General features: G+C 41.3%; 1 protein-coding gene and 1 long non-coding RNA gene across 14 annotated transcripts in view; both read left to right on the top strand.

Moving 5' to 3' along the window:
- The window catches only part of LOC129756473 (inositol 1,4,5-trisphosphate receptor), a 173,833-nt gene that overhangs the window by 141,757 nt on the left and 7,458 nt on the right, over positions 1 to 24,618 (top strand). For all 12 annotated transcript variants that reach the window (XM_055753367.1, XM_055753366.1, XM_055753371.1 and 9 more), the window contains 2 exons: positions 3,552 to 6,087; positions 6,153 to 6,490. In XM_055753367.1, the coding sequence (XP_055609342.1) occupies positions 3,552 to 6,087; positions 6,153 to 6,490 (2,874 nt within the window). The remainder of the gene's footprint in view (positions 1 to 3,551; positions 6,088 to 6,152; positions 6,491 to 24,618) is intronic.
- Positions 10,344 to 11,578, top strand: LOC129756475 (uncharacterized). Of its 2 annotated transcripts, none has more exons than XR_008739463.1 (3): positions 10,344 to 10,525; positions 10,658 to 10,900; positions 10,973 to 11,578. It is a non-coding gene; the product is annotated as an uncharacterized LOC129756475 (long non-coding RNA). The 2 variants fall into 2 exon arrangements; XR_008739464.1 differs by having other exon boundaries at positions 10,344 to 10,502; positions 10,573 to 10,900.

Raw genomic sequence — 24,618 nt, forward strand, 5'->3', positions numbered from 1 at the left:
AATGTACAGAGAGGCTGTGTTGAACAGTAGTCTTGTGAAGGAATCATAGGTGTGGTGGGAATTGTTTTTCAAAGCTAGCTCGATTTCGGATTGATAGCCGACCCAGTCAGCATTCTCGTATTCCCTCCGAGGTCTTGTGGCTACTTGGGGGGTGGAATACTCGAGAGAGACTGAGATGTGGTCACTACCGTGAGTGTCTTCCAGAACTGTTCAAGAGAATTTCTGGCTGAAATTGCAGGATACTAAGCTCAGGTCCAAGGCAGATGTATTCCCAGTGGAGGGGTCAATTCTTGTAGGTAAGGAATCGTTCAGAATGTCCAAATTGTTGGTGGAGCAGAAATTTTCAATGAACGCTCCTTTTTGGCTGGTTTGAGAGCACCCCCAGCTGATGGAGTGTGCATTCAAGTCACCCAATATTAAGACTGGTTGGGGGAGTTGTTCTAGGAGTTCTTCTAATTCTTGGGTGTATTCATTCAGAGGTTTCATGGGGGGTATGTAGAGCGAGACTATGGTGATGTTTATGGGTGATTTGAGTTGGAGGCTGACTGCATTTAGTGGAGAGTTGATTGATACTGTTGTGTATGGGTACCCGTTTTTAATAGCTAAACCAGCCCCTTGCCCGTGGTTGAAGCTCAAATGGAGAGAATAGCCATTGATAAGGTTTTGAGCAATCTGGTTTTGATGGGTGAGTGTTTCTTGTAAGGCAAGTACAATGGGAGAAAATTTTTTAGTTAGAAGTTCCAATTCAGCTGTACGGGCTCTCAGACCTCGTAAATTCCATTGCAAGGCAAAACATATTTTTCTTCTAGGCATAGGAGATGAGGTGATACTTGAGACCAGTTAGGTAGTACTTGTGCAGTTGTTATTGTTTGGTGGGGTTAGGATCACTTGAGTGGCAATAAGTGGAGCCATTTGTGAGATGGTAGAAAGATTTGGTTACTCACCGATCTGGGAAGAGGGTTGGGGCTAGTTGTCGCTTCGGGATTTCCTGTTGCATGCCGATTTGGGTCCATTCGGTGGGAGAGGTTTTTTCTTTTTCAGATCTATCGATGTTGTTGGGCTACGGTCTTCCGATGATCCACGGTTTCTGTTCCGCTTGGGCGTGTTCGGAGCGGAGCTGGTTTCAGATGTTATGGTAGCATCGGAATCTGACGTATCTTCTTCGGTTTCCATCGTTGATCTGGAACTTTCTTGGTTTTGGTTTAGCAGCGCCATAAGTTGGGCCACTTGGTGCTCTAGCTATTTGATTCGGCGGCCTTTTTCATCGTTCGGTATGGTAGTTTTGGCGGTTTCCAGACGGAGCTGGACTGAGCTGGCGCTTCGGGACGCAGCGCAACGGTACTGGTACTCCTTGGTGGCGGCTCCTTGGGAAATTCCCAAGTCGACGCGGATTCTAACAATAGCTTGTTCTTCCTGTTGTTTCGGGCAGGAGCGGTTGATTGCTGGGTGTGGTCCTCCGCAGTTAAGGCATTTCGGAGTCTTGGGGCATTTTGGGTGTGGTCCAGGCTCACCACAAACCAGGCAGACTTCGACTTGTTGGCATCGCAGTTTAGTGTGTCCAAACTTGCCACATTTGTGACACATCATTGGGCGTGGATAGTACGTCCTTGTGGGAACTCGGACGTACCCGAAGAAAACGTGGGTTGGAGAGACGGTTCCTTTAATGGTGAGAACCATAGTATTGGTTGGTTCCTCCTTTCCATCGACTTTTTTCAGGAAGCGGTGGACTCGAGTAATACCCGTTCCTTGTCGGACATGCCGGAAACCTCCCGGCAGGAAACGACACATTGAGTGGTGTTCAGAGTTGGATGGGAGATAATGGAGACAGGGGTTCCATCAATGAGTTGGTTGATACGGGTTAGTTTGGTGGCTTGCTCCTGACTGCGGACCTTCAGCAGGTAACTGGCGCCACCTTCGGTTGGATTAACACCTTCGATTCGACCAAACGGCTTGGTTGATGGTTTTGGTGATGATAAACGGGTTGGACTTCAATTTATCTTTGGTTGTTGATTTCATCACCAGAAACTGGACATCGCCGTGTAAACCACCACGGTCCATCCAGGAGGGCATCGTTCTTTTGTTGCTCCTACCAAGGGGATCCGTCTGGGAGCCCCACGGTGGACTTCCATCCACCGACATATCACCAACCACAACAAACTTTTCGATGAAATTCAATCAGAGCAATAACACGCGGCGAAGAAGAATACTAAATTTCCTTCGAATGTGATGTCCGTGATAGAGACACACGGCACGCAAGACGAAATTACACGGCACAATCCAAATAACACGTCTTATCTCGGTGACGTTTCGACTAAGACTTAATGAATTTAAAAGTTCTATAATATTGTATCTTTACTTTTTTTATGGACGAACCCTGGAAGCCTGAAAAAAACCCTTTTCCGTCTTAGAGAGTCAATTTGACACTCCAAAAGTAAAATCAATTTAAGTCGTTTGAATGATTATGAATTTCATATGAAACTTATATCACTAGAAACCTTATAATGTTAGTAAAATATGTTTGGAACATTATATACAGCTAAATCTACTAGTTTTCTCGTTATTCAGCGGGAAAGAAAGAAAATCCGAAAAAACGTTCTTCAGAAAAAAAATATTGCAGCTTATGTATTACATACTCAAATAAAGAATCAATCTTATGCATATGAAAGCTTAAGTTATGGTCTACATAAGGAAATCAAGAAATATTTTTAAAATTTAGTTAAAAAAAAAAGAGGTCTGAAAAACCTACTTTGCAATTGATTGCTGATAAATAAATAGTATTTGAGGGGTTGCAAAGTTTAAAAAAAAAATATGACAACAAAACTTATTCTAATTCCAACATTTTGTTGTATTTAGATTTTTGATACAATGAAAAATGAATGTACTACAATTTTTCAAAGTTGACTACTATGCGCGATTTTTTTTTACATATTGAAATTCCAGCTCTTGTTTTAGTTCAGCGTCAGGTTGCTCCCGGATTTTCAGTGTTTTATTGCCGTTTGAAGCAATTAAAACTATATCCGAAAGATAAAGTGAGCAATCTTAAGGGAAAAAAGTTTTTCCAACAAAAACTTTTTTTACTGCAGAAGTACCTACTATACAATTAAATAAAATTGTCAATTTAATATAACTCTTCAAACAAGGCGTAAAGCTTTTAAATTCGCTTGATTTTGTGGTGCTTCCAGAAAGCTTTCCAAAAAAGATTGTTTGACCAAAAAATTTATTAGTACAGCGTAAATTTATAATTCATCATAGAAAGCTTGATGTATTGGAATAATAAACCTTTGCGATACCGAAGTATTTAAATTCAATTCGTATTTACTCGATTATTTGGTTGTATTAACAATTGTTTGGTAAACAGTGAGATTATCCATTTTCTTATTTTTAGAATAGCAAGTAAATTTGTATGATAGCTTATGTCAGATTAGATTCAAAAGGCACAGGTTAGTGCTAGAAAAACAAGTCCAGTATCTGCTTGGTTTTTGAAAGGATTGTAACGCTAGTATAAGTCGATTGACCTTTCAATGTTTAACTAATTCCAATTTATTCCACAGAAACGCCAGCTGATCTTCGTCAAAATCCTGCAGTCTTCGTTTAAGTTGACCCAGTGCAAATGGCTCTCGCCGTCGCAGCGCTTCAACGTTGAGAACTGTATCCGAACCCTATCGGAGAAGGCCAAACCACGTGGCATTGCCATTCCGATCGATCTGGAGAACCAGGTGGTGAAGATGTTCAACAAAACTGCGCTGCTTTCGCGACAGACGAGCAAATGGCTATTGGTCACAAAGCAGACCAAAATGGAACGGTCCCAGTCACAAATTATGCGACTGGATAGGAGTATCATTGAAGGGTTGCAGGATATCGTTTCATTGTTGGAGGACAAGTTGAAGCCGTTGGTTGAGGCTGAGCAGTCGCTGTTGGTTGATATTCTTTATAGGTCGGAGTTGCTGTTTCCACCGAATACGGAATCGAGGAAGAAATGTGAAACCGGTGATTTCATAAGGCATTTGATAAAGCACACCGAGAAGTTGTTGGAGGAAAAAGAGGAGAAGCTGTGCGTGAAGATATTGAAAACGCTAAAGGAGATGATGACGATCGATTGTGATTACGGGGATAAGGGTGATCATCTGAGGGTGATTCTGTTGAAACGATACTTTGGGCATGAGTTTGTGCAGCCTTCGCTTCCGCTGGGTTCGGTGGCAGGAGATTTGACGAAGGTGGCGACAGGATTGCATGTGGTCCAGCAACCGGGAGCAGGATTGTCGCTGGCGGCAACCGTTTCGCATGGACCGGGTTCGAAGTATTTACAGCGAGCCGGCAAGACGTTGCATGAGGTTCAGAACGATTTGGATAAAGAGGGGGCCAGCGATCTGGTTATTGAGTTGGTGATAAAGTCAATTAATTCTCCTTCGATATTTGTGGAGGCGATCGAGTTGGGAATTGCCCTGTTGGAAGGAGGAAATCCAATAATTCAAAAGGGTATGTACAGTAAATTTCAGAGCAATGATCTTAGTCAATCGTTCTTCAAAGTGTTTTTCGATAAGATGAAAGATGCGCAACAGGAGATTAAATCCACTGTTACGGTGAATACTTCGGACATGGCTGCGAATAAAGCTAATGAGAGCAAGTACGATGGGAAAGATTATGATAAGATTCAGAGGAAGAATGTAAACAAAGTCAATGGAATTGTGATAACGGATGAGTTCAAGGAGGAACTGCAAACAGCAGCTTTGATGACCCAGCAATCGTACATTAATGCGAGAAACTTGGCAGCAACTTCTGATGGGACGAACTCGGAGAATGGTGACGATAGCGCTTTGATGAGTATAGGCTCTTCGGCTTTGGAGGACATTCTCGCCGAAAAGCTAGAGAAGCATAAAGATAAGGATGAGAATAACAAACTATCGAACAAAGTCCTAGTCATGCAACCGATTTTACGTTTTCTACAGTTACTCTGCGAGAATCATAACCCTGAAATGCAGAACTTATTACGCAATCAAAATAACAAAACTAACTACAATCTCGTGTCAGAGACACTCATGTTCCTAGACTGCATTTGTGGGTCAACGACCGGAGGGCTTGGCCTTTTGGGTCTTTACATCAACGAAAATAATGTTGCCCTTATTAACCAAACGCTGGAAACACTGACCGAATACTGTCAGGGTCCATGCCATGAAAACCAGAACTGTATCGCAACCCACGAGTCTAACGGATTGGATATAATCACAGCACTGATCCTCAACGACATCAACCCTCTCGGTAAAAACCGAATGGACCTGGTCTTGGAATTGAAGAACAACGCTTCTAAGTTGCTTTTGGCGATTATGGAATCACGAGGAGATTCGGAAAACGCTGAACGTATCCTAGCCAATATGAACCCAAAACAGTTGGTTGACGTAGCCTGTCGTGCCTACCATCAGGATGAAAACATTCTACTGCTGCTCAATCAAGGGGATACCAATTCAGATGATAGTTACAGCGTAAAACATGATATGGGTGACGATCAGAATGATGACGACGATATGGGAGTTTCCCCGAAAGAAGTCGGTCATAACATCTACATTTTGTGCCATCAGTTGGCACAGCACAACAAAGAACTATCCAATCTGTTGAAGATTGACAACTACAGTAGTTCAACAACCACAAATCCCACCCCTACCACTGGCATAGGAGTAACGACCCCAATAGCAGCCACTCCAACTGCAACTAAAGCTGCCAACACAAAAATGAATCAAGCATTGCTCTACTACCAAACCCACACCGCTCAAATCGAAATCGTCCGGCACGATCGCACTCTGGAACAGATCGTCTTTCCCATTCCGGAAATCTGCGAGTACCTTACCAAGGACACCAAGGTCCGGGTGTACAACACCGCGGAACGGGACGATCAAGGCAGTAAAGTGTCGGACTTTTTTGACCGTCACGATGTGATGTTCAACGAAATGAAGTGGCAGAAGAAACTACGTGGTCAGCCAGCCCTCTTCTGGGTCAGCAGCTATATGTCCCTGTGGAGTACAATCCTCTTCAACCTGGCAGTACTCATCAACCTGATTGTGGCCTTTTTCTATCCGTTCGAAAATGGAGTGCCTGGTAATTTTTTGTTGCATTCAAAATTTATATTCCACTTACAATTAATCAATTTTCACTTTTCGCAGAATTAAGTTTTCATCTGTCGTCGCTGATTTGGATTGTGATGTTAGTCTCTTTAGTGATCGTCATAACTGTACCGCGGCAGTCTGGCATCCGTACCCTAATAGTTGCATTGATCCTAAGGCTTATATTTTCCTGTGGTCCGGAACCGACTATTTGGCTACTCGGATGTACGACGGTCATCATGAAGGGCATACACATCATTAGTTTGATGGGCAATTATGGGACGCTGGAGAAGCACCTGTTCTCGATCATAACGGACTTGGAGCTGCTGTATCACTTTGGGTATCTGTCGTTCTGCGTTTTCGGGGTGCTTCTGCATCCGTTCTTTTTCTCCATTTTGGTAAGTAAATTATGATCAATTTACTCATCTTTAAATGTACATATCATCAAAATTATATTGAGGTGATTTTGAAATCATTTAAAAATGTAAACATTCATAAGCAAATTCTCGAATTGATACGTTCGATAACTAAGTAATTCGTGAAAAATAATTAAAGTATTGATCCACATGCTTTCTAGAAAATTTAAGTTTTTTTTTGTAATTTCGCCATTCTTGCAATCCGGATCATGATCTGATTTTTTATTGATTTATTATTTATTTTTTCCTCTGACAGGGAAAGCCCGCTAGAGTTAAGCTTCTCTCAAGCCCCTCCAACGGGCACAAAACCCTGTCAAAACAATTTTAACAATTCGTTTTCAATATTATTCCAATATATGTGTGAGCACTCCAGTGAGCGAGATAATGCTCTGTGAAGGAGTACTTGGCACTTTTCGTTTGCTATTTCACAATTTTATACAATATTATTAACACTTGTATTATTAATTCAAGGATTTTTGTGGGCTGCTGCGGTGGTGCGTGGGTTACTGATGGATGGTGGCGGGTGGGTGGCGGTGGGCTGGAGTGGCGTTTGGGCAGCGGTGGGCTAGGTGGAGTGGCGAGAACGAAAAGATGATATTTATAGGTGGTGTGGCACAAAAAATTATTTAAGCGGAGGAAGCGGTTTATGTTCTGCTTACAGATCGATAACAGTTGCGCTTTGAATCGCGAGGGCGTTGAGGACTGTTTCAGGGTCTCTGGCAGGTTGTTGTAGAGTTTACTGACAAAGTAGCTAGGTTCCTTTTTCCCGTATTCCGTCCTTACACGGGATAGGCGGAGATGATTTGCGTTTCTGGACAAACGTCGAGGCGCAAGTTGTGGTAGGATTCTCTGCTTGTCAGGAGTTTGTGGGTGAATATTAAAGTTTGGAACTCCTGGGCACCTCGTATAAGAAGTACTGAGTTATTCATGCCATATAACAACAAGTAAGGCAGCTTGAAGACAGTCTTGAGGACACGGTTTGGCATGGTTTGCAGTTCCCTAAGGCGGCTTTTACATGCTTTGCCCCACAGCGATAATAGGTATTGTAACCTCGAGCGCAAAGTAAACGTTTTTCAGCCAATGAGTAGGAATAAACGCTGATATTTTTCATATTGCACCACAGACTGGAGCGAGTGTTCGTTTCAGTTGCTCTATGTGGGCTGACCAGTTCCTTCTCAGCCTCTGATAAGATACGTGTGAATGCGCGTACGGTCAGAAGTGAAGTGGGTATGTATTACAAAGTGTGGTGGGAAGAGTGGCAAACCAGTGATGCTAAATAATCAGATGAGTAATTGTTTTACAGTTTTAAAGTATTTATATTTGTATGGTTATTTGAACTGAACATACTCCCCCGGCGCGAGGCATCTCAGTTTTCAATGGGCAGAAGGCATAACTTTGCAATTGATCGTTTTGTTAAACCTTTGGCAGTTTTCAATGAAGCAACTCTCACTCGACCGTCTGGTCCTGGGTGAACCTCCATGACTCGACCGGTGAGCCACACACAGGGAGGGAGATTATCCTCTTTGATTAAACAAAGCTGTCCTACTAATAGATCAGGTTCTTTACTCGCCATCTTTTTTGTGCGTTGTTGTAAGTTGTTTAGATATTCTTGGCTCCAGCGACGCCAAAATAGTTGTACATTTTTTTGTACTTGTTGAAGTCGTGATAATGGTTTCGATGGTGTCAACGGAAATTTTCATCAGGTAAAGATGTTATTGGTTCTCCGATGAGAAAATGTCCAGGTGTCAATGGACACGGATCCTGAACATCCATGGATATGGGTGAAATCGGTCTCGAATTAAGAATTAATTTGTTTTAACAAAGTAAGCATCTCTTCATAAGTAGGCATTGTAGAGCCCAGGATACGTTTGATGTGAAACTTTACACTCTTAATTCCTGCTTCCCAGATACCTCCAAAGGAAGGCGAGCGAGGAGGGATGAACTTCCATTCTATCTCTTCCATAGTGCAGAATGATTGAATATCAGGTTCTACTTGCTCACTGAATTTTCTCATGAGTTCCTTCATTTCAGATCTCGATCCTGTGAAGTTCGTAGCGTTATCACAGTAAATGGTAGTGCTGCAATAAACGCGGCACTTGACAATCCACTCACAAGCTCCAAATGGATTGCACGAGTTCGAAGGCAAATAAACAATGCAAAATACGCTTTAATCGTCTTCTGTGTGCGTACCGAATTTTCTTTAATATTGAAGGGTCCTCCGAAATCCACTTCATAGAATTTGAAAGGTCTTCCCGGGTTGAGTCGATCCTCAGGAATTTGTCCCATAATCTGTCTTATTGGTTTAGGGTTACTGTGGAAACAAGTCACGCACTGATGAACAATCTTTCGGGTAAGACTTTTTCCGTTAAGTATCCAGTATCTTGTTCGAATCGCATATAACAATGCTTGTGGTCCTGCATGTAGATTAGCCTTATGATAATCTCTTACTATCATAACGGAAAAATTAGATTTTGAAGGTAATATGATCGCATGCCGTTGGTCATAGGATACCCCTGCGGCCTGAATGCGTCCTCCAACTCTAAGCAACCCAGACTTATCAAGGAAGGGATTCAATGTAAGCAATGGACTACTCTTAGCAATGGGCTTATTTAACTTAAGACACCCCAATTCATTACTGAAATGTTCCCTCTGTACGACCTTGATTATATCGTCATTGGCTCGCCGAATCTGCAATGCATTAAATAAATTAAAAAATTATCATATTTTGCCAAATTGGTATTTAAACAACCTCCTGCACGTTCAAAGGACCTTTGACACGATCTTCAGGTTTTAGCCTGTAGTTTTGAATGAATCTTAGTACGTACGCAACAACTCTCTTCAGTTTATGGACGTTCGAGTAGTCTCCTATTTTGTAGATATCTGCTTCTAATTGAGTACATTTTACATCTTTAGTGATAAGCGTAACTGCAGATGTAATTGTTGGCTCTTTTGGCCAAGCATCTTTATGTTCTTTCAAGAATTCAGGGCCAGTCCTCCATATTGATGTTGGTAACAATTTTTGCACGAATGTTCCTCTAGAGATCAAATCTAATGGGTTATCTTTCGATTTCACATGATGCCAATAAGCAACTGAAGATTTATCTCTGATTTTCACCACTCGATTCTGTATGAACGCTGGCCACTGCTTTGTAGTGTTGTTTATCCATTCCAGTACCACCATGGAATCTGTCCAATAGTGTACGCATTGAACATCGATGGTTAGATCACTTATTACCTTATCCATAAATTCAACGAGCAAGGTAGCGGCTATAAGCTCTGATCGAGGGATGGTAGTGTCTTCTGGTTTGCATTTTTTCCACTAGGCGAGACCCTCGATTTGGCACACAAAAGGCTAATTTTTGTACCGGTTTCAGTTACTGTACGTACATAAATTGCAGCCCCATAGGCTCGCTTAGCAGCATCTGAAAATCCGTGTAGTTCAATAATCTTTCCCGATGTGTGAACGTTCCTTGGAATACTGAGTGTACTTATGTTCATTAGTTGATTGCAAAATCTTTTCTATTCTCGGATTATGGAATCTGGCAAGGTGTCGTCCCAATCTAGCTGTTCCGACCAAATGTCCTGCATAATGATTTTACCAATGATGACTATTGGGCTTAGTAAACCAAGAGGGTCAAAAATCTTTTGCACTTCTGATAAGACTAATCTTTTAGTTGTTTTTGTATCCACGTTTACATGACAATTGAACGTGAAGATATCTTTCAGTGTGTCCCAGTTTAATCCAAAAATTTTCACTTCAGTTTGTTTATCAGTGTTTCGTACAATGGTTTGTTTATTCGCTGCCCATTTGTGGGGTTCGAATCCGGCCCGAGCGAGAATCATTGTCAGCTGGTCCTTAATTTTGATTAATTGTGTCTCGGTGCGGTGACCGGTTAGAATGTCATCCATATAGCAGTCGTCACGGAGAGCTTGGCATGCATCCGGATATTCGTTCTGGAATTCGGTGGCCAGTTGTTGCAGACATCTGGCAGCGGTATAAGGAGCTGAGCACGTACCGTAAGTAACCGTGTTCAATTGATATGTTTCCACTCTTTCTTCCAAAGAAAATCGCCAGAAGATAAGTTGGAATTTTCGATCTGTTTCATGGACCACTATTTGTCGGAACATCTTTTGGATATCACCTGTTAGCACATACGGATGACATCTGAACCTTAACAATATGCTGCTCAAATCGCTTTGGATAGTCGGTCCCGTTTGTAAAACATCATTCAACGACAAACCGCTGGAAGTAACTGCAGATCCGTTGAATACCGTTCGCATTTTAGTGGTGCTACTTTCCAGTTTAAAGACCGGATGGTGCGGAAAATAGTAGTGAGGACTATCGTAGTCAATATCTCGTTCGTTCAGCCTTTTCATGTGGCCCAATTCCAAGTAGGTTTTCATAAATGCAATATATTGTTGATGCAATTCTTTATCCTTCTGAAACCTGTTTTCTAATTTCAGGAACTTGTCCAAGGCCAAAATTCGTGAATCGCCCAGTTGCTTATGTGAATCTTTAAGTAGGAATCTCACTATAAATCTGCCATTTGAGTCTCTTGTGGTAGTGGTAACGAATAAATTCTCAACGAATATTTCTTCTTCGTCCCACGTTCTAGTAATGGCCGCCGTAGTGTCACTAATGAATCCGGATACTTGATGATGAGCAGTTAACTTACAAGTTGTTCCACCTACTATCCAACCTAGTAATGTGTTCTGAAGTAATGGAAGTTTGGAACCTATTTGTTTATTTCCACTTCTTAGAATGTCGAGCACCAGAGTTACTCCAAATAGCATATCAACGTTTCTAGACAGATGGAATTCAGGATCAGCTAAATTTTTTTCAAACAAGTTCCAATCATCGGTATCGATGTCAGCTCGTGGAATTGGGTCAGTTTATTTGTTTATTTGTTTATTTGTATAAAAAATCAACGGATCATATGTTGATCCAAATGATAACTTAATCCTAAATAACTTATCAAAATTAAAACCCACTCGACACAGTTCTGGACACGTCTAATATTTTCCTTCGGAACACATTTCTTGAAACGTCAAAGTCGAAATGCGCAGAAAAACGATTAAAAGTTTTTAAGATTCCGACAAAAGCGCTGTTGGCCCCATAGTTGTTCAGACGAATGGGGACGTAGAGCTGCAAATGCTGGTTTCTTAATCCTCGGGGACGTACACTGAGAGGGACAGCTTCCAGCAGCGTGGGTGAGTCTATTCTCGATGTCAGCAGGTCAGCCACAACCAGAGCTCGAGTAGCGTTCCTACGAACTTGAAGCGTGTCCAAGTCTATAAGGCGGCAACGATTTTCGTAGCTTGGCAGACGAAACGGATCGTACCAATTCAAGTGACGTAGGGCAAACCGCAGGAAGCGCCGCTGGATAGCCTCGATTCGTTCAGCTCCGTTCTGATAGACGGGGCACCAAACAGCAGATGCGTACTCGAGAATGGAACGAACTATGCAGCAATAAAGACTTTTAAGGCAGTACACGTCTTTGAAGTCTTTGGCCATGCGAAACAGTAATCCAAGGTTTCTAGAAGCTTTGTCAACAACATAGTTAGTGTGAGTCTTGAACTCCAGCCGTTGATCGAGGATGACTCCTAGATCGTTGATGTGTTCTACTCGGGTGACGGTTTCGCTTCCAAGGATGTACTCCGCACGAAGAGTGTGCCGCTTACGGGAAAATGATATAACCGAGCATTTGCTGCGGTTCAACGGCAGGCAGTTAATGTCGCACCAGTGAGCAAATACGGAAAATTGCTGCTGTAAAAAGTCGATATCGTCTTGGTTGTTTATGGCGTGAAAAAGTTTCAGGTCATCAGCATAAGCAAGTTTTGTGCCTTCAAGGAGCGAGAGTGCGTCATTGAAGTAGATTACGAAAATTATCGGTCCTAAATGGCTTCCTTGGGGTACTCCTGAGGGGGCAGGGAATTGCCTGGAAAAGGATTCACCAGTTCGAACGGATAATTTCCGTCCCGTTAGATAACTCCGGAACCAATCCAGTAGAGATCCACAGAATCCTAAGCGTCCGAGCTTTGCGATAGCAATATCATGGTTCACCTTGTCGAACGCAGCTGAGAGATCAGTGTAAATGGCGTCAGTTTGAGTCTTCCTGGCAAAGCAGTCTTGAACGAAAGATGTGAAGCTCAGTAAGTTGGTAGTTGTGGATCGTTTAGGCATGAATCCATGCTAGTCGTTGGAAATGTAAGGTTTGCAAAACGAGGAAACAGGATCCATAACGACCAGTTCAAAGAGTTTGGATATAGCGCATAGAGCTGATATCCCACGGTAGTTGCTAACATCTCTCTTGTCCCCTTTTTTATGAACAGGAAACATATGAGCTTCCTTCCACAGTGAGGGAAAAATTGCGTTATCCAGCGATGATTAAAAAATATATTTGATGGGAGTCAGCAAAAGTGGCATAAAACGCTTCAAAAAAGTTGCTGGTATACCGTCCGGGCCCGTTGAGGTAGAATTTTTCAACTTTGCTGTTGCTTTCAAGATGGCTGCATCTTCAATTAGGAATCCATTCAAAGATGAACCCGGAGGTAAAATATTCCGGACAGCCCTGGCTAGTTGCTCTGAAGAAATGCCCTCGGTGGTAAAAACGCTTGAGAATTTCCCGGCGAAGAGCTCACAAATTTCGGGGTCGGAAGCGGCTGTGTTGTTGTCCAGAAACATGTGGGACGGAAGCTCTGTTTCTTTCCGCTGATTTTTTACGTGCTTCCAAAATTTTTTCGGACTGGTCTTGAAGTTTTGCTGGAGCCGATTAAGATAATTCTGGTAGCAGCGCTTACTGGTCTTTTTATAAGTCGAGTTCAGTTTGCGGTATTCATTCTGAGCGTAGAGCGACTTTTGCTTGTTATAGTTACGAAGGGCACGTTTTTTAGCTGTCTTCAGTTCCCGCAGTTCTTTAGTGACCCACGGAGTCCGTAGATTAGCACCTACGCTACGTTTCGGCACATGGCGATCGATGGTGTAATTAACGATATTCGTAAATTTCTCTGCAGCTGCGTTGGGATCAGAAAGATCGAGCTCGACTTCCCATTCTATGGATTCCAGAACGCGCAATATAGCCTCGGAATCCATATTCTTGAAATCGTTATAGTAAGACGTTTTCTCAATGGGAGAATATAACCTAGCGGCACCGAGTGAGACCACTAAAGCTGGATGATGTAGGACGTCTTTGACGAGTGGAGCGGGAGCTAAATCGATCGTCGGAATCCTGAACCCTTCGTGAACAAAGCAGAGGTCAAGCATCCTGCCGTTCTCGTTTTCAATGTAATTTATCTGACATAGAGTCGCTGTGCTTAAGGCATCTAAGTAGACGCTGCAAGGTGCCGTGAAAGAAGAACGCGGAGGATCTGGAAACAGAAATCCGCCTTGTGAAAAGCACCATTTCAAGCCAGGCATGTTGAAGTCGCCGATGACGAGGATGTCATCTTCTGGAGAGCAAATGGAACTGACTTTAGAGGGGCTACGTGAAAAAGATTCGGCTACAACGAGATCACTGGAACGATCAGGAGGCACGTACACTACGCACACATAAAGTTTCCGATCACCAATATCGATGCGGGTCCAAAGAATTTCCAGATTGAACCAAGATTCGTCTTCAATAAGCATGGCGGGGAGTTTAGATTTAACAGCCAGTAACACACCGCCTCCGGTCGATTTTTTGCTGTTGAGTGGACTTCGATCGCAACGAAACACTGCGTAATCAGAGCCGATAACCTGACTAGATAGAGTGCGGTCGTTGAGGCATGTTTCAGTAAAAGCGATAATGTCGTAGCAGGAACACGAAGTGGCGAGGAAATAGTCAATCAAGCAAGAATTGATACCACCAACATTCTGGTAGTATATGTTAATCGAGTCGGCTGATTCAGAAGCAGAACAGGAACGACGATCACTGGAAAGGCAAATTCCATCAGGCGGAGAAGGAATGTCGGTGATATAATACTTGCCAGATAACGCAGGCTGGAGAACCCCTTCACCACAGACGAACTCAGGGCCGGGACGACTGTTGACGCTGGCTGGAATCAGCGCGTCTGAGTCGAAGGGCTCAGGTCAGTTATGGAGCTTGTTACGAAGACAGGGACTGATTGGCAATAATCCGAATTCCGACTTTTGAATTTAATGATAGCCTTCTCGCGTATTAAACTTCCATTCTGACCAAACCCTTTCACCATCATGTGAGCTGGTGTAGTAACAATTCCGGCACGTCTAATAAATGATTCTGTTGCGAAATTGGATTGTGACCCTGTGTCTAATAGTACCCGACATAGTATGGTTTTCTCTGCAACCATCACTAATATAGAAGCCGTAGGAATGAGAACATCTGTTGGTAAATGATAATACGTGTTCTCCATTTCTGTAATTTTTATTAGTTGAAAATGAATCACAAATATAGTTTACAAGAATAGTTAAGGTTTTCATTTACTCACGAGTGTTTCCGTTATAACGACTCTCGCGATTGTCGCGATGGATGGAAGTATGGTGCTTCTTGTTGCACTTGCGGCATCCGGTACTGCGGCATTTTTCAACACTGTGGTTGGTTGAAAGGCAGTTGTAACAAAGTGAATAGCGTCTGATAGTCTGCAATTTTTCAGCTATTGATTTGATTCTATATCCATTACATGTTGCTATATAATGGTGTCCGTCGCATATTTGACACTTGTTGTCAGTCCGAGTGACAAAGGATCTTGATTCTGGTTTGATCTTTTTGGTAATTGATCCGCCTTCCACGGGCACCTTTCTCTTGATTGGAACTGCATCTAGCACCTGGCAGCGGTCCAAAACGAAGCCCTCCAGCTGGTTGTACGTAGCTGGCGTGGTACCCGACGCTGCAGTCTCCCATTGTCTTCGAGTTGCATGGTCTAGCTTGTTGGACAATAAGTGGACTAATATGGCGTCCCAGGCCTGAATCGGTTGCTGCAGCGTTTCCAAACATCTTAAATGTTTCCTTGCTGAATCGAATAATTCCCTAAGCGCTGTTGGGGATTCGACTTCGACCGTTTTTAATTCGAACAGCTCTCGAGTGTGTTGTTGGATCAAAAGTTTCGAATTATTGAACCGTCGGCTCAGCAACTCGTATGCGATGTCGTAATTAGTTTCCGTCGTTGGCAGCGAATCAATCACAGCCAAGGCAGCACCCCGTAAGGATACCTTGAGGTACTCTAATTTTTGAATACTCGGAATAGCTCGGTTATGAATCATGGAGTTGAATTTTCCTATCCATTCCAGCCATTGACCGCTAGCTCCATTGAACGTCGGTAAGTCTATGGCTGGCAATCTTGCAAATTCAACCTGGGTGTTGGGCGCCATATTGGATTTCCGTTTGTTGTGTATTGCTTTCTCGAAGGCTGCTAGCCCGGCAATGTATTTGATTTCAATTGAATCGCGAGTGCGGTACTCTTCCGGATTCAATTGCTCCAGGGAACTTTGGGCCGTGTCATAATTTGAGTAACATTGCTTGAGCATATCTCTACGTGTCTCCAGCAAGATGGCGTCTTCTTGAAACAAATTTATAGTCTCGATAATGTGCTCAATCCTAGAACTAGAGTGGTTGCGCTGATTCAACAATCGTTCGAGTTTAGATTGAACGACAAATATTGGTGAACCTTGAATGCCAGTAGACGCCGCTGCGTCTACCAAACAGTGTGCTCCCGGGTTTTCAACTTCTTTGAGTAGAACCTCCTCCGCCTCCATAAATTGTTGCTCTTCCTGATTGATCTCCGACATGGCTCTGTCAGAAAAAAACGAATTTTGTTTTTAAGTTTGATTTCCATGTAATCTATGCGATTAATAATGCTCTCCATTGCAATTGCTAATTTGACGGCTGTCGAGACTCAGCTCATCGACCCGCGTGCAAATTGCAGATAGCTTATAGTCATGCCGATTCCCGATTTTTCCAAGATGGCGTACCATGAGTGAACTATTCAACAAGGGTCCGCCATGTTGTATTTATGGAAAAATGCTGAATGCTCATTTATGTATTAGATTTCTTCGATGGTTGAACCTGGGGTTGACGCTAAGTTCCTAGAGAACGAAAATTAATAATATGTAATTATAATATTTACCACGTTTCGACTAATCCGGTTCGAAGGACCAAATGATAAGATACGTGTGAATGCGCGTACGATCAGAAGTGAAGTGGGTATGTATTACAAAGTGTGGCGGGAAGAGTGGCAAACCAGTGATGCCAAATAATCAGATGAGTAATTGTTTTACAGTTTTGAAGTATTTATATTTGTATGGTTATTTGAACTGAACAGCCTCCAACGAGACCGGTCGCTTTTTGTGTTCGGTCCTCGCTAGACAAAGGCTATTGTTTTTCGAACTAAAAGAATAAAGTGGAAGTGGCGCGATGAGTCCGTCGCCGGGTGAACCCTCCGATAGGACAATACCAACATGGATGGATCCACAGAACCTGCACGGAATTACTTGACCCTGAAAGCTGCAGATGGACATAAACTTCTACAAAACCCATTTTTGATTGGGCGATCCGTGAAGCAGAAAGCGGGAGGAAAAATTTTCGAGAAAAAACATGAGTGGTATGTGCTGAAGTGTAGGAGAAAAGACCATGTTAAAGAATTGGCAAAATTAACTCGTTTGACTGATGGCACTCCGATCATCATCGGACGCCATCCCAGTTTAAACAAACGCAAATGTGTTGTTACTTGCCACGAAGCCTTGGAAATGGAAGAAAAAGTGTTGTTGGATGGGTTGTCGCCTCAAAAAAAAGATTGACGTGCGCAGAATAACCAAAAAAAACGCCCACTGGAATAATTGGTACATCTACACTGATACTAACTATCAGTAGTAGAACCGTCATTCCGGAATTTATTCATTTTGGATTTCTCCGAGTGCGAACTCGACTGTACTACCCGTTGCCCCTACTGTGTAGGAACTGTTTGAAGTACGGACACACGAAAAAGAATTGCACCAGCCCTCTTTCGTGCAGTAAGTGTAGTTCACAAAACCATAACAGCGAGGACTGCAAGAATCACCCATTCTGCGGAAATTGTGAACAAGAAGGCCATTCACCCATTAATTGAGCATGTCCAATCTGGCTAGCCGAAACAGCAGCACTCAAAATTAGCACCGAAAAGTACATCCCGATTGCAGCCGCCCGAAAACCACTTCCCGGCAATGTTATACAAACCGTGTGGAGCACATCTCTCAGATTTCCCCTCAGATTTCCCCTTTTTTGGCAGATTGAAGCTTTTTTCTTCAGATTTGAGCTTTCATCTCCTATGCTCTCAAGGCAAAAAAAAGCTTATACATAGACGATACATAGACAAATCGTGTAACGTTGCAGAGATCTGCCGAAAACTGATCCAGCAAACCAACAGCAAACAACCAACATTCGCCAGCATTGTTAAGATGACGGACGAGCACCAACATAAAACAAAGGACAATACAAAATCGCAACCAACAGCCGAGAAAGCCAGCCAGACCGAAGAAAAAAAACCAACAGTAGCAGCCAACACAACAGAAAAGGACGAATTCACAAACAGCAAATCTCAAACCAGCCTCACCTCCTCGGAAACGAATTACCCCTCAACCCTCACCATCTCAATCGTCGGATGAGGCCGATGACCGTAGTAATACAAAAGGATCCCCCAGTACCCGATCAAGGGAACAGTTGTTATCAAAAACTCCAATACCCTCCCAACGCCCCCTTTCTTCTCCTTACCCCTTCCAACCTCCCCCTAGTCTTAAAAAAACCCGCTAAAACTTTGATTAAAAAGTAAATGGCCTAATAAAATTAATATGAATAAAAAAAAAAGTGGGCTGACCAGCATAGGGTATCGTCCAGAAGTAATCCTAGATATTTGAACTGGCGCACTCGTTCAATGATCGTATTGCCTATACGGATTAATGGCAGCTGTGGTATGGAGCGACGACTGGAGTTGAACAACATGTACGATGTTTTTGATAGGTTGAGCGAAATCAGGTTACAGTCAAAGTATTGCTGAAGGACTTGCATGTCGTTACTAATCCATTCCACAATATGGAGGGGGTTGGAGTGACTATATGATATTATGGTGTCATCGGCAAAGAGCCGAACTTTCGCTTTAGCTTTCAATTAACCGATGAGACTGACCTCGTATAGCATATCATTCCAATTTTTGCAACAGCAAGGCGTGGTCTATTGTGTCGAATGCTTTCCTCAGGTCCAAAAACAGGGCACCGGTGTAGTTACGATTTTCCAGGTCGTCATATACATCTTCCAGGAGTTCAGTAGTTGCTGTTAATGTACTGCATCCCTTCCAATCCTTACTGGCGCGGACTTATAAGGTCGTGTCTCCACTGATGAACTGATGTACAAGCTAAGTCTTGAAAAGTGTGTAAAGTCCCAACGACTGTTTTGAATCAATTTATGTTTTTTGGTTGAGCCACCAGATGTCTCCAAGGACACCAGAGAGAACTGTCAAGAAGAAAATTAAATGTAAACAAAACAAAATAACAAATTTTTAGTCAATTATGAAAAGGTCGTATCCATTTAACGAGTTTCGAGCAAATTGATTTTGAAGATTTATCACACATTTATGATTTGCGTTATCAAAGTTTTACGCTTAAAGCTGTTTTCCGAATTTCTTCAAACTAGCATGAAGCACTTAATATAAACAGATATGATGCGTGAAAATGCCCGCTCAGAGTAGCTTAGAATCTGCATTTCTTCGTTGGATTGTTAATTTTAAGCTCAACTTAATAAAATAACTGATTTGTGTGGCTTGTTCAAAGTTGTTAGTTAGTCCTTTTTAGTAAAAAGAATCAAGGTAAAATTTGTTTACGACGTTAGTTTATAAATTTTTGAGATCATATACAGTTGCGCGCTTCCAAGAATCAGGTACTTCGAAAGTTGGTTCGGCTTGTTTGAATGATAGCATTTGAAATTTAGAATACGTATCTGGAATTTAATAATTACAGCTTGTATATTTGTCATTTCGTCAGTCTCTCTAGTGACAACATTATAATGATGCTATTTTTCTAAGCTGAAATTGACTCGTAGTTCATCTAATTATGTAGAGCAATTCTAGAGTTTGTTTTGATTAGGTCGTATGAGCCACATTGCGTGTTCCGAGAAAATCGCTGTTGAAAATTTTGAACACATATTTTATTCTAGTATTTTGAATAACACTTAGAGCTGCCTGGAAAACTTATATTAGATGTGGAAATAGTTGAAGAACATGCTAATGAATTTGATATGGCCATTCGTTTAGTTATATTCAGTGAAAATGCACTTATGACATTTTGCATTATCTACTTGGCACTAACGTCGTTATGCAGACTAACATTAATTTCATTTTAACTTGATTGGAAGTTTCTCAATCTTTGTAATTTCCATCGAAATTAATGAGAAACTGATGTTTAACTTAATAGTATGCAGAGGTGTTACCTGAAAGTACCCGTTCTGTGATTACCGGAATCGATGCTGCGAGGGAGTGTCCATAAGGAATGTTCGTAGTCCACTGACCATTGGTCGTTTGCTTGATGACCGTTCCAGGAGTGCGGAAACGTTTCCAAATAGCCTCTAGTTGTTTTGTTATGGCTGCCTCTGTAAAATATGAGATTGATATTTTTCGATTTGGCGCAGCATAAATATTAACATTAATTGAACTTACCAAGTCACATATTGAAGCCCTCTTTTGTACCAAAATAGCAAAAACTATCATTTATTACCATTTCTGATTAATATTTTCACTTTTGTAGTCTTTCTGAAGCAATTTCCGGAAAAAATGCAAAAGGACGCTTCAACCACTTCGCCGAACTGTTGTTTTGCGACTTTTTGCATGCACGGCAAATTAGCGCGATGCAAATAGTCGTTATAACCAAATTGCACTCGAAAATGAGAAAGTCATTATACGTCTTAATTTTAATTCATGTTCTAAAATTTATTAATTGATAAAATGAAACCAATATTCTACCTAACGTAGAATACATGTTTTTGAATCGTTTGCAGTAAATAACTCAATTTTGCTTATGTTGGTTCATACGACCTAATCAAAACAAACTCTAGAATTCATGTATTCAAATTTATTTATTAATGAGTTCAAATACAATTGCGCCCTTTCGAAAAATTCTTACTTTCAAAAAAGCTATCTAGAAACTGTGCCATCTATTGCGCCGTTCAAAAGTTACAAATCAAGCAATAGATGGCACTGTTTTTCGTCACTTTTTAACGGCTTCTTTAAAAGAGAGCACTGGAAATTTTACACACGTTTCTGAAGATTTTTTGTTCGAGCTTGTACATCAGTTATCAGTGGTGTCTCGATAGGTACACTTTGTTCAATACTGAGGGCGTTGAGATTGGACGGTAGTTTGAAACGTCTGAGTTGTCTCCAGACTTGAAAATAGGAGTTACTCGAGCTAGTTTCAATGCGTCGGGATGAACTCCGGTTCCGACTATTTCATTAAAGATATCAGTCAGGATATTGGAGAGCGCCATGTGATGTTTTTTTAGTGTGTCCACGGTAATATTGTCAGCACCAGGAGATTTGTTGGAATCGAGATTGCTGATTTCTAACAGTACACAGCAAAAAAAGTATTGCGATATTACATCAAATACCTGCACATAACTTGAGTCGTGAATGGTACCTAATTTTACATTGTCTTGATGTATCCGGCTGTTTGGAGTTAAAGAATATGATTCGTATCGCTGATCCATACGGGTCAAATTTCCTAAAAAATGAAAAAAAATGAAATTATTTTTCAAGCTGTGGGTTTGCTTATATTTTTAATCAATTTTGGTAGTACTTACAAGCCAAACAAATATAGCTGAAGTCCGCAATCCGTTTCTTAATTTTTTAAATGAAATCAAATTTGAACGTCAACAGAAGAACACATTGACTACTTGATGCGAAACACATTGAAGATTGCGATATTACACTTCACGACGTATTCGCGTTATGTACATCATTTAGATGTATTATCACAACAGATCTCAGTAATAACATCATCTCCAGAAATTACATCGTCCATCGTTACATTTTTTTTTTGCTGTGTACCTCTGAGACGGATGCCGGTCTCAAAAACAAAGAAGGCGATGGTTGCGAACGAAGTGAATTGTACTGTTGAATGTCTCGATTGCTTGCGATGTTAGCAGCCAATTGGGGACCAATATTTCAGAAGTAGTCGTTAATGTTGTTTGAAACTTGTGCTGGGTCCACCTGAACTTCATTTCCAATCCTGAGCGTAATATTATCATGCGATTTGGACTTGCGGCCGAGGGCTGGTGATGCTGTTTGCAGAAGTCGAAGAAAGTACGAACGTTTACAATGACTTTTTAGCTTTGCCAGTCTTCCGGAGATGTCTTTTAGAAGTTGCTTGGAGTGTTCATCCGTAGGGTGACGCTTGCAATGCTTCCAAATCTTGTCTTTCGTTGACATTAGCTTCCAGACGTCGAATGTCATCCACGGGCAGTTCCTCTTCACCTTTGCTCTTATTGTTATTGTTTTTATGGCACGATTTCGAATGTCGTTATATTTGTCGGTATAATCTTTTCGTTAGCGCATGTTGTCGACGGAATGTTCTGCAGCGCTTCTGCGAATTCGGCGTTCAGTTGGTGGTGGTTGGCTATGCTCTTACTTAAGAATTGGACATCTTTGTTGGTACTGCTCGACAGTGTGGTAACAATCATGTTGTGGTCGCTTATATCCGTGCAGATTGTCTCATTAATTGTTGAAGCGGTGATGTTCTGTGAGCATACAACATGGTCGAGTATATTCCCACTGGCTGGCCGCGTGACCTCGTTGTTGACAACAAACATATTGCGTGATTCCAAAAACCTCAGATTTTCGCCGACTATGTTGCTCGACAGATTAACTGGCACGTTTGTATCACTCAGGAGGATTGAGTTAGGGTGCTTACTATTACGGGACAACTGGCTTTCAAGCTTCTCGACAAAGTTGGCGAAGCGGAATGAAGGAGGACGGTAAACAGCATGTAGAGATAGTGGCCCGTTACCCAAGCGAAGACGAAGTCGTATGTGATGAAATCCATCATCTTCTTCTATTTCCTCAGTATCAACCTCCAGGTCACTACGTGCGTATACGGCTAGTCCCCCATGCGATGTTCCACGGCAGGAAAATATTCCATATTTCCATGATCGACTGATTTTGACTTCAATAAAAGTCATTTAAGAAATATGTGCAACACATTAACGACAGTTAAAGATCAAGCCATCGTCGATCCTTGGCTCGATCTCTTCTCCCAGCCCACCAACATCGGATACGGATCACAGTTATTAAGTTAGCGGCACGCGTGGCCTAAGTCGGAGGCCTGTATGTCTAGTTTTTTTTTTTTTTTTTTATTCAACCACTACATTTGAAGGCTCTATTGGCATTTACCATCTCTGAGCCAGGTATCTTTTACAATTTTGATTTTAATATTAGTTTTTTTTTAAAGTATTATAGGTATAACAGTAACGATTCTTCTGAAAGTTCTATAAAACTATCACAAATATACAATAAAAACTATCACAACTTAACATTAGATTTTATCAAAAACTCGTTGATCCATGACATGCTAATTATATCATTCATTCCAAGGACGTCTCTCAAAGGTATATTGGTGTGTTTCCCACAACGGTTCAATTCCCTGGCCAACATACTTCGATTCTCCTCAAACCTTGGGCAACTCCATACAATGTGGTCGATGTGCTCATCATCCTCTCCACATTCGCATAAGTTGGAGTCGACGATATTGATTCTGTAAAGATGTGTTCTCAAAGTCGTATGGTTAGAAATGATACGTGACATATTTTTAATAAACATTCGGCTACAATTAGCTATTTTTGAAAACCAGGGTTTATCTTTTACGGTCGGGATTATACTAAAACAGAATCTCCCTAATGGACTTTCATGCCATTGTTGCTGCCATGAGCTCAAAGCTATAGAGTTTACCAAAGAATAGTAGTCAATCGGATCTAAATGTCTATAAAATTCATCACCGTCATATGTCCCTCGTTTTGCTCATAGTACTTTGAAATATACAAGGTAGGCTATTCCGCTCTCTTCCAACGTATTGGTTAGAGGTCCCGAAAAATAGTTATGGAAAAAACTGGTAAATGTATGGAATTTATTAGAAAATCACATTTTTCTCATAATTGACAAGCATTAAAATTTTGAGAAAAATATGCACTGATGCATTTTAATGCAACGAACAATATTTGGCTTTTTAACACCGCTAAAAGTAATATGCAAAGGGCTTTTTGTCGATTAAGAAATGAAATTTGATGGTATTTTGAATTGTGTGGCCTTTTTCTTGTGCGATTTGAATAAAAAATGAAACAAATTGACTTTTAATCACAGAAATATGAAGTATTTTAGATAATCTATAACTTTTTTAACACAGACAGAAGAAAATACCACATTGCTTGTTTTCAAAAAAGAGAGACTGCGATGAAAATTTTTTTTGAATGCTCATTCTTTATGGTTCAGATCCAAAAATCCAACGCAAAAATAGTTTCCGATGATCCTGAAGAATCAATCTTTAATATGAAACCCTTTTCAAAAGAATCAAATGGCTATCGACGCAGAAATTAGTTATTTTGATTGCCATTCTATATAAAACTGCCAAATTTTCATAACTATTTTTGTTGGTATGCAAGCATACTGTGTACATACATGGAGCTTTCAAGTGAGGTTAAGCGCAATAGCCTACCTGTTATTTTCCATGTACTATGCGTTTTGCTAAGGTGTCAGCTTTCTCATTTCCATCGATACCGAAATGAGAAGGAACCCACAAGAACGAAACTTTGGAACCGTTCGTAGAGATAACCGATAATGCTTCCGTAATTTTAAAAATGATTTGATTTGTTTTACTGCTAAGTCTTAATTTGTTCAAAGCATTTAAGGAGCTAAGGCTATCTGTAATAGTTAAGTATCTATCTACGGGTAAAGATTTGATATGCTCACAAACATACCATACGGCTGTCAACTCTGCCGTATAAATCGAACTAGGACTTCTCATCTTGAAGGAGACCGAATGGTTTAAATTATAAACCCCAAACCCCGAAACGTCTTCTTTAAAAGATACATCTGTAAAGAATTGATTTTCTACAGAATATTCTGAGATTTTTTCTTCGCAAATCAGTTTTATA

This window comes from Uranotaenia lowii, chromosome 3 (genome assembly GCF_029784155.1).
Source record: "Uranotaenia lowii strain MFRU-FL chromosome 3, ASM2978415v1, whole genome shotgun sequence".
NCBI lineage: Eukaryota > Metazoa > Arthropoda > Insecta > Diptera > Culicidae > Uranotaenia > Uranotaenia lowii.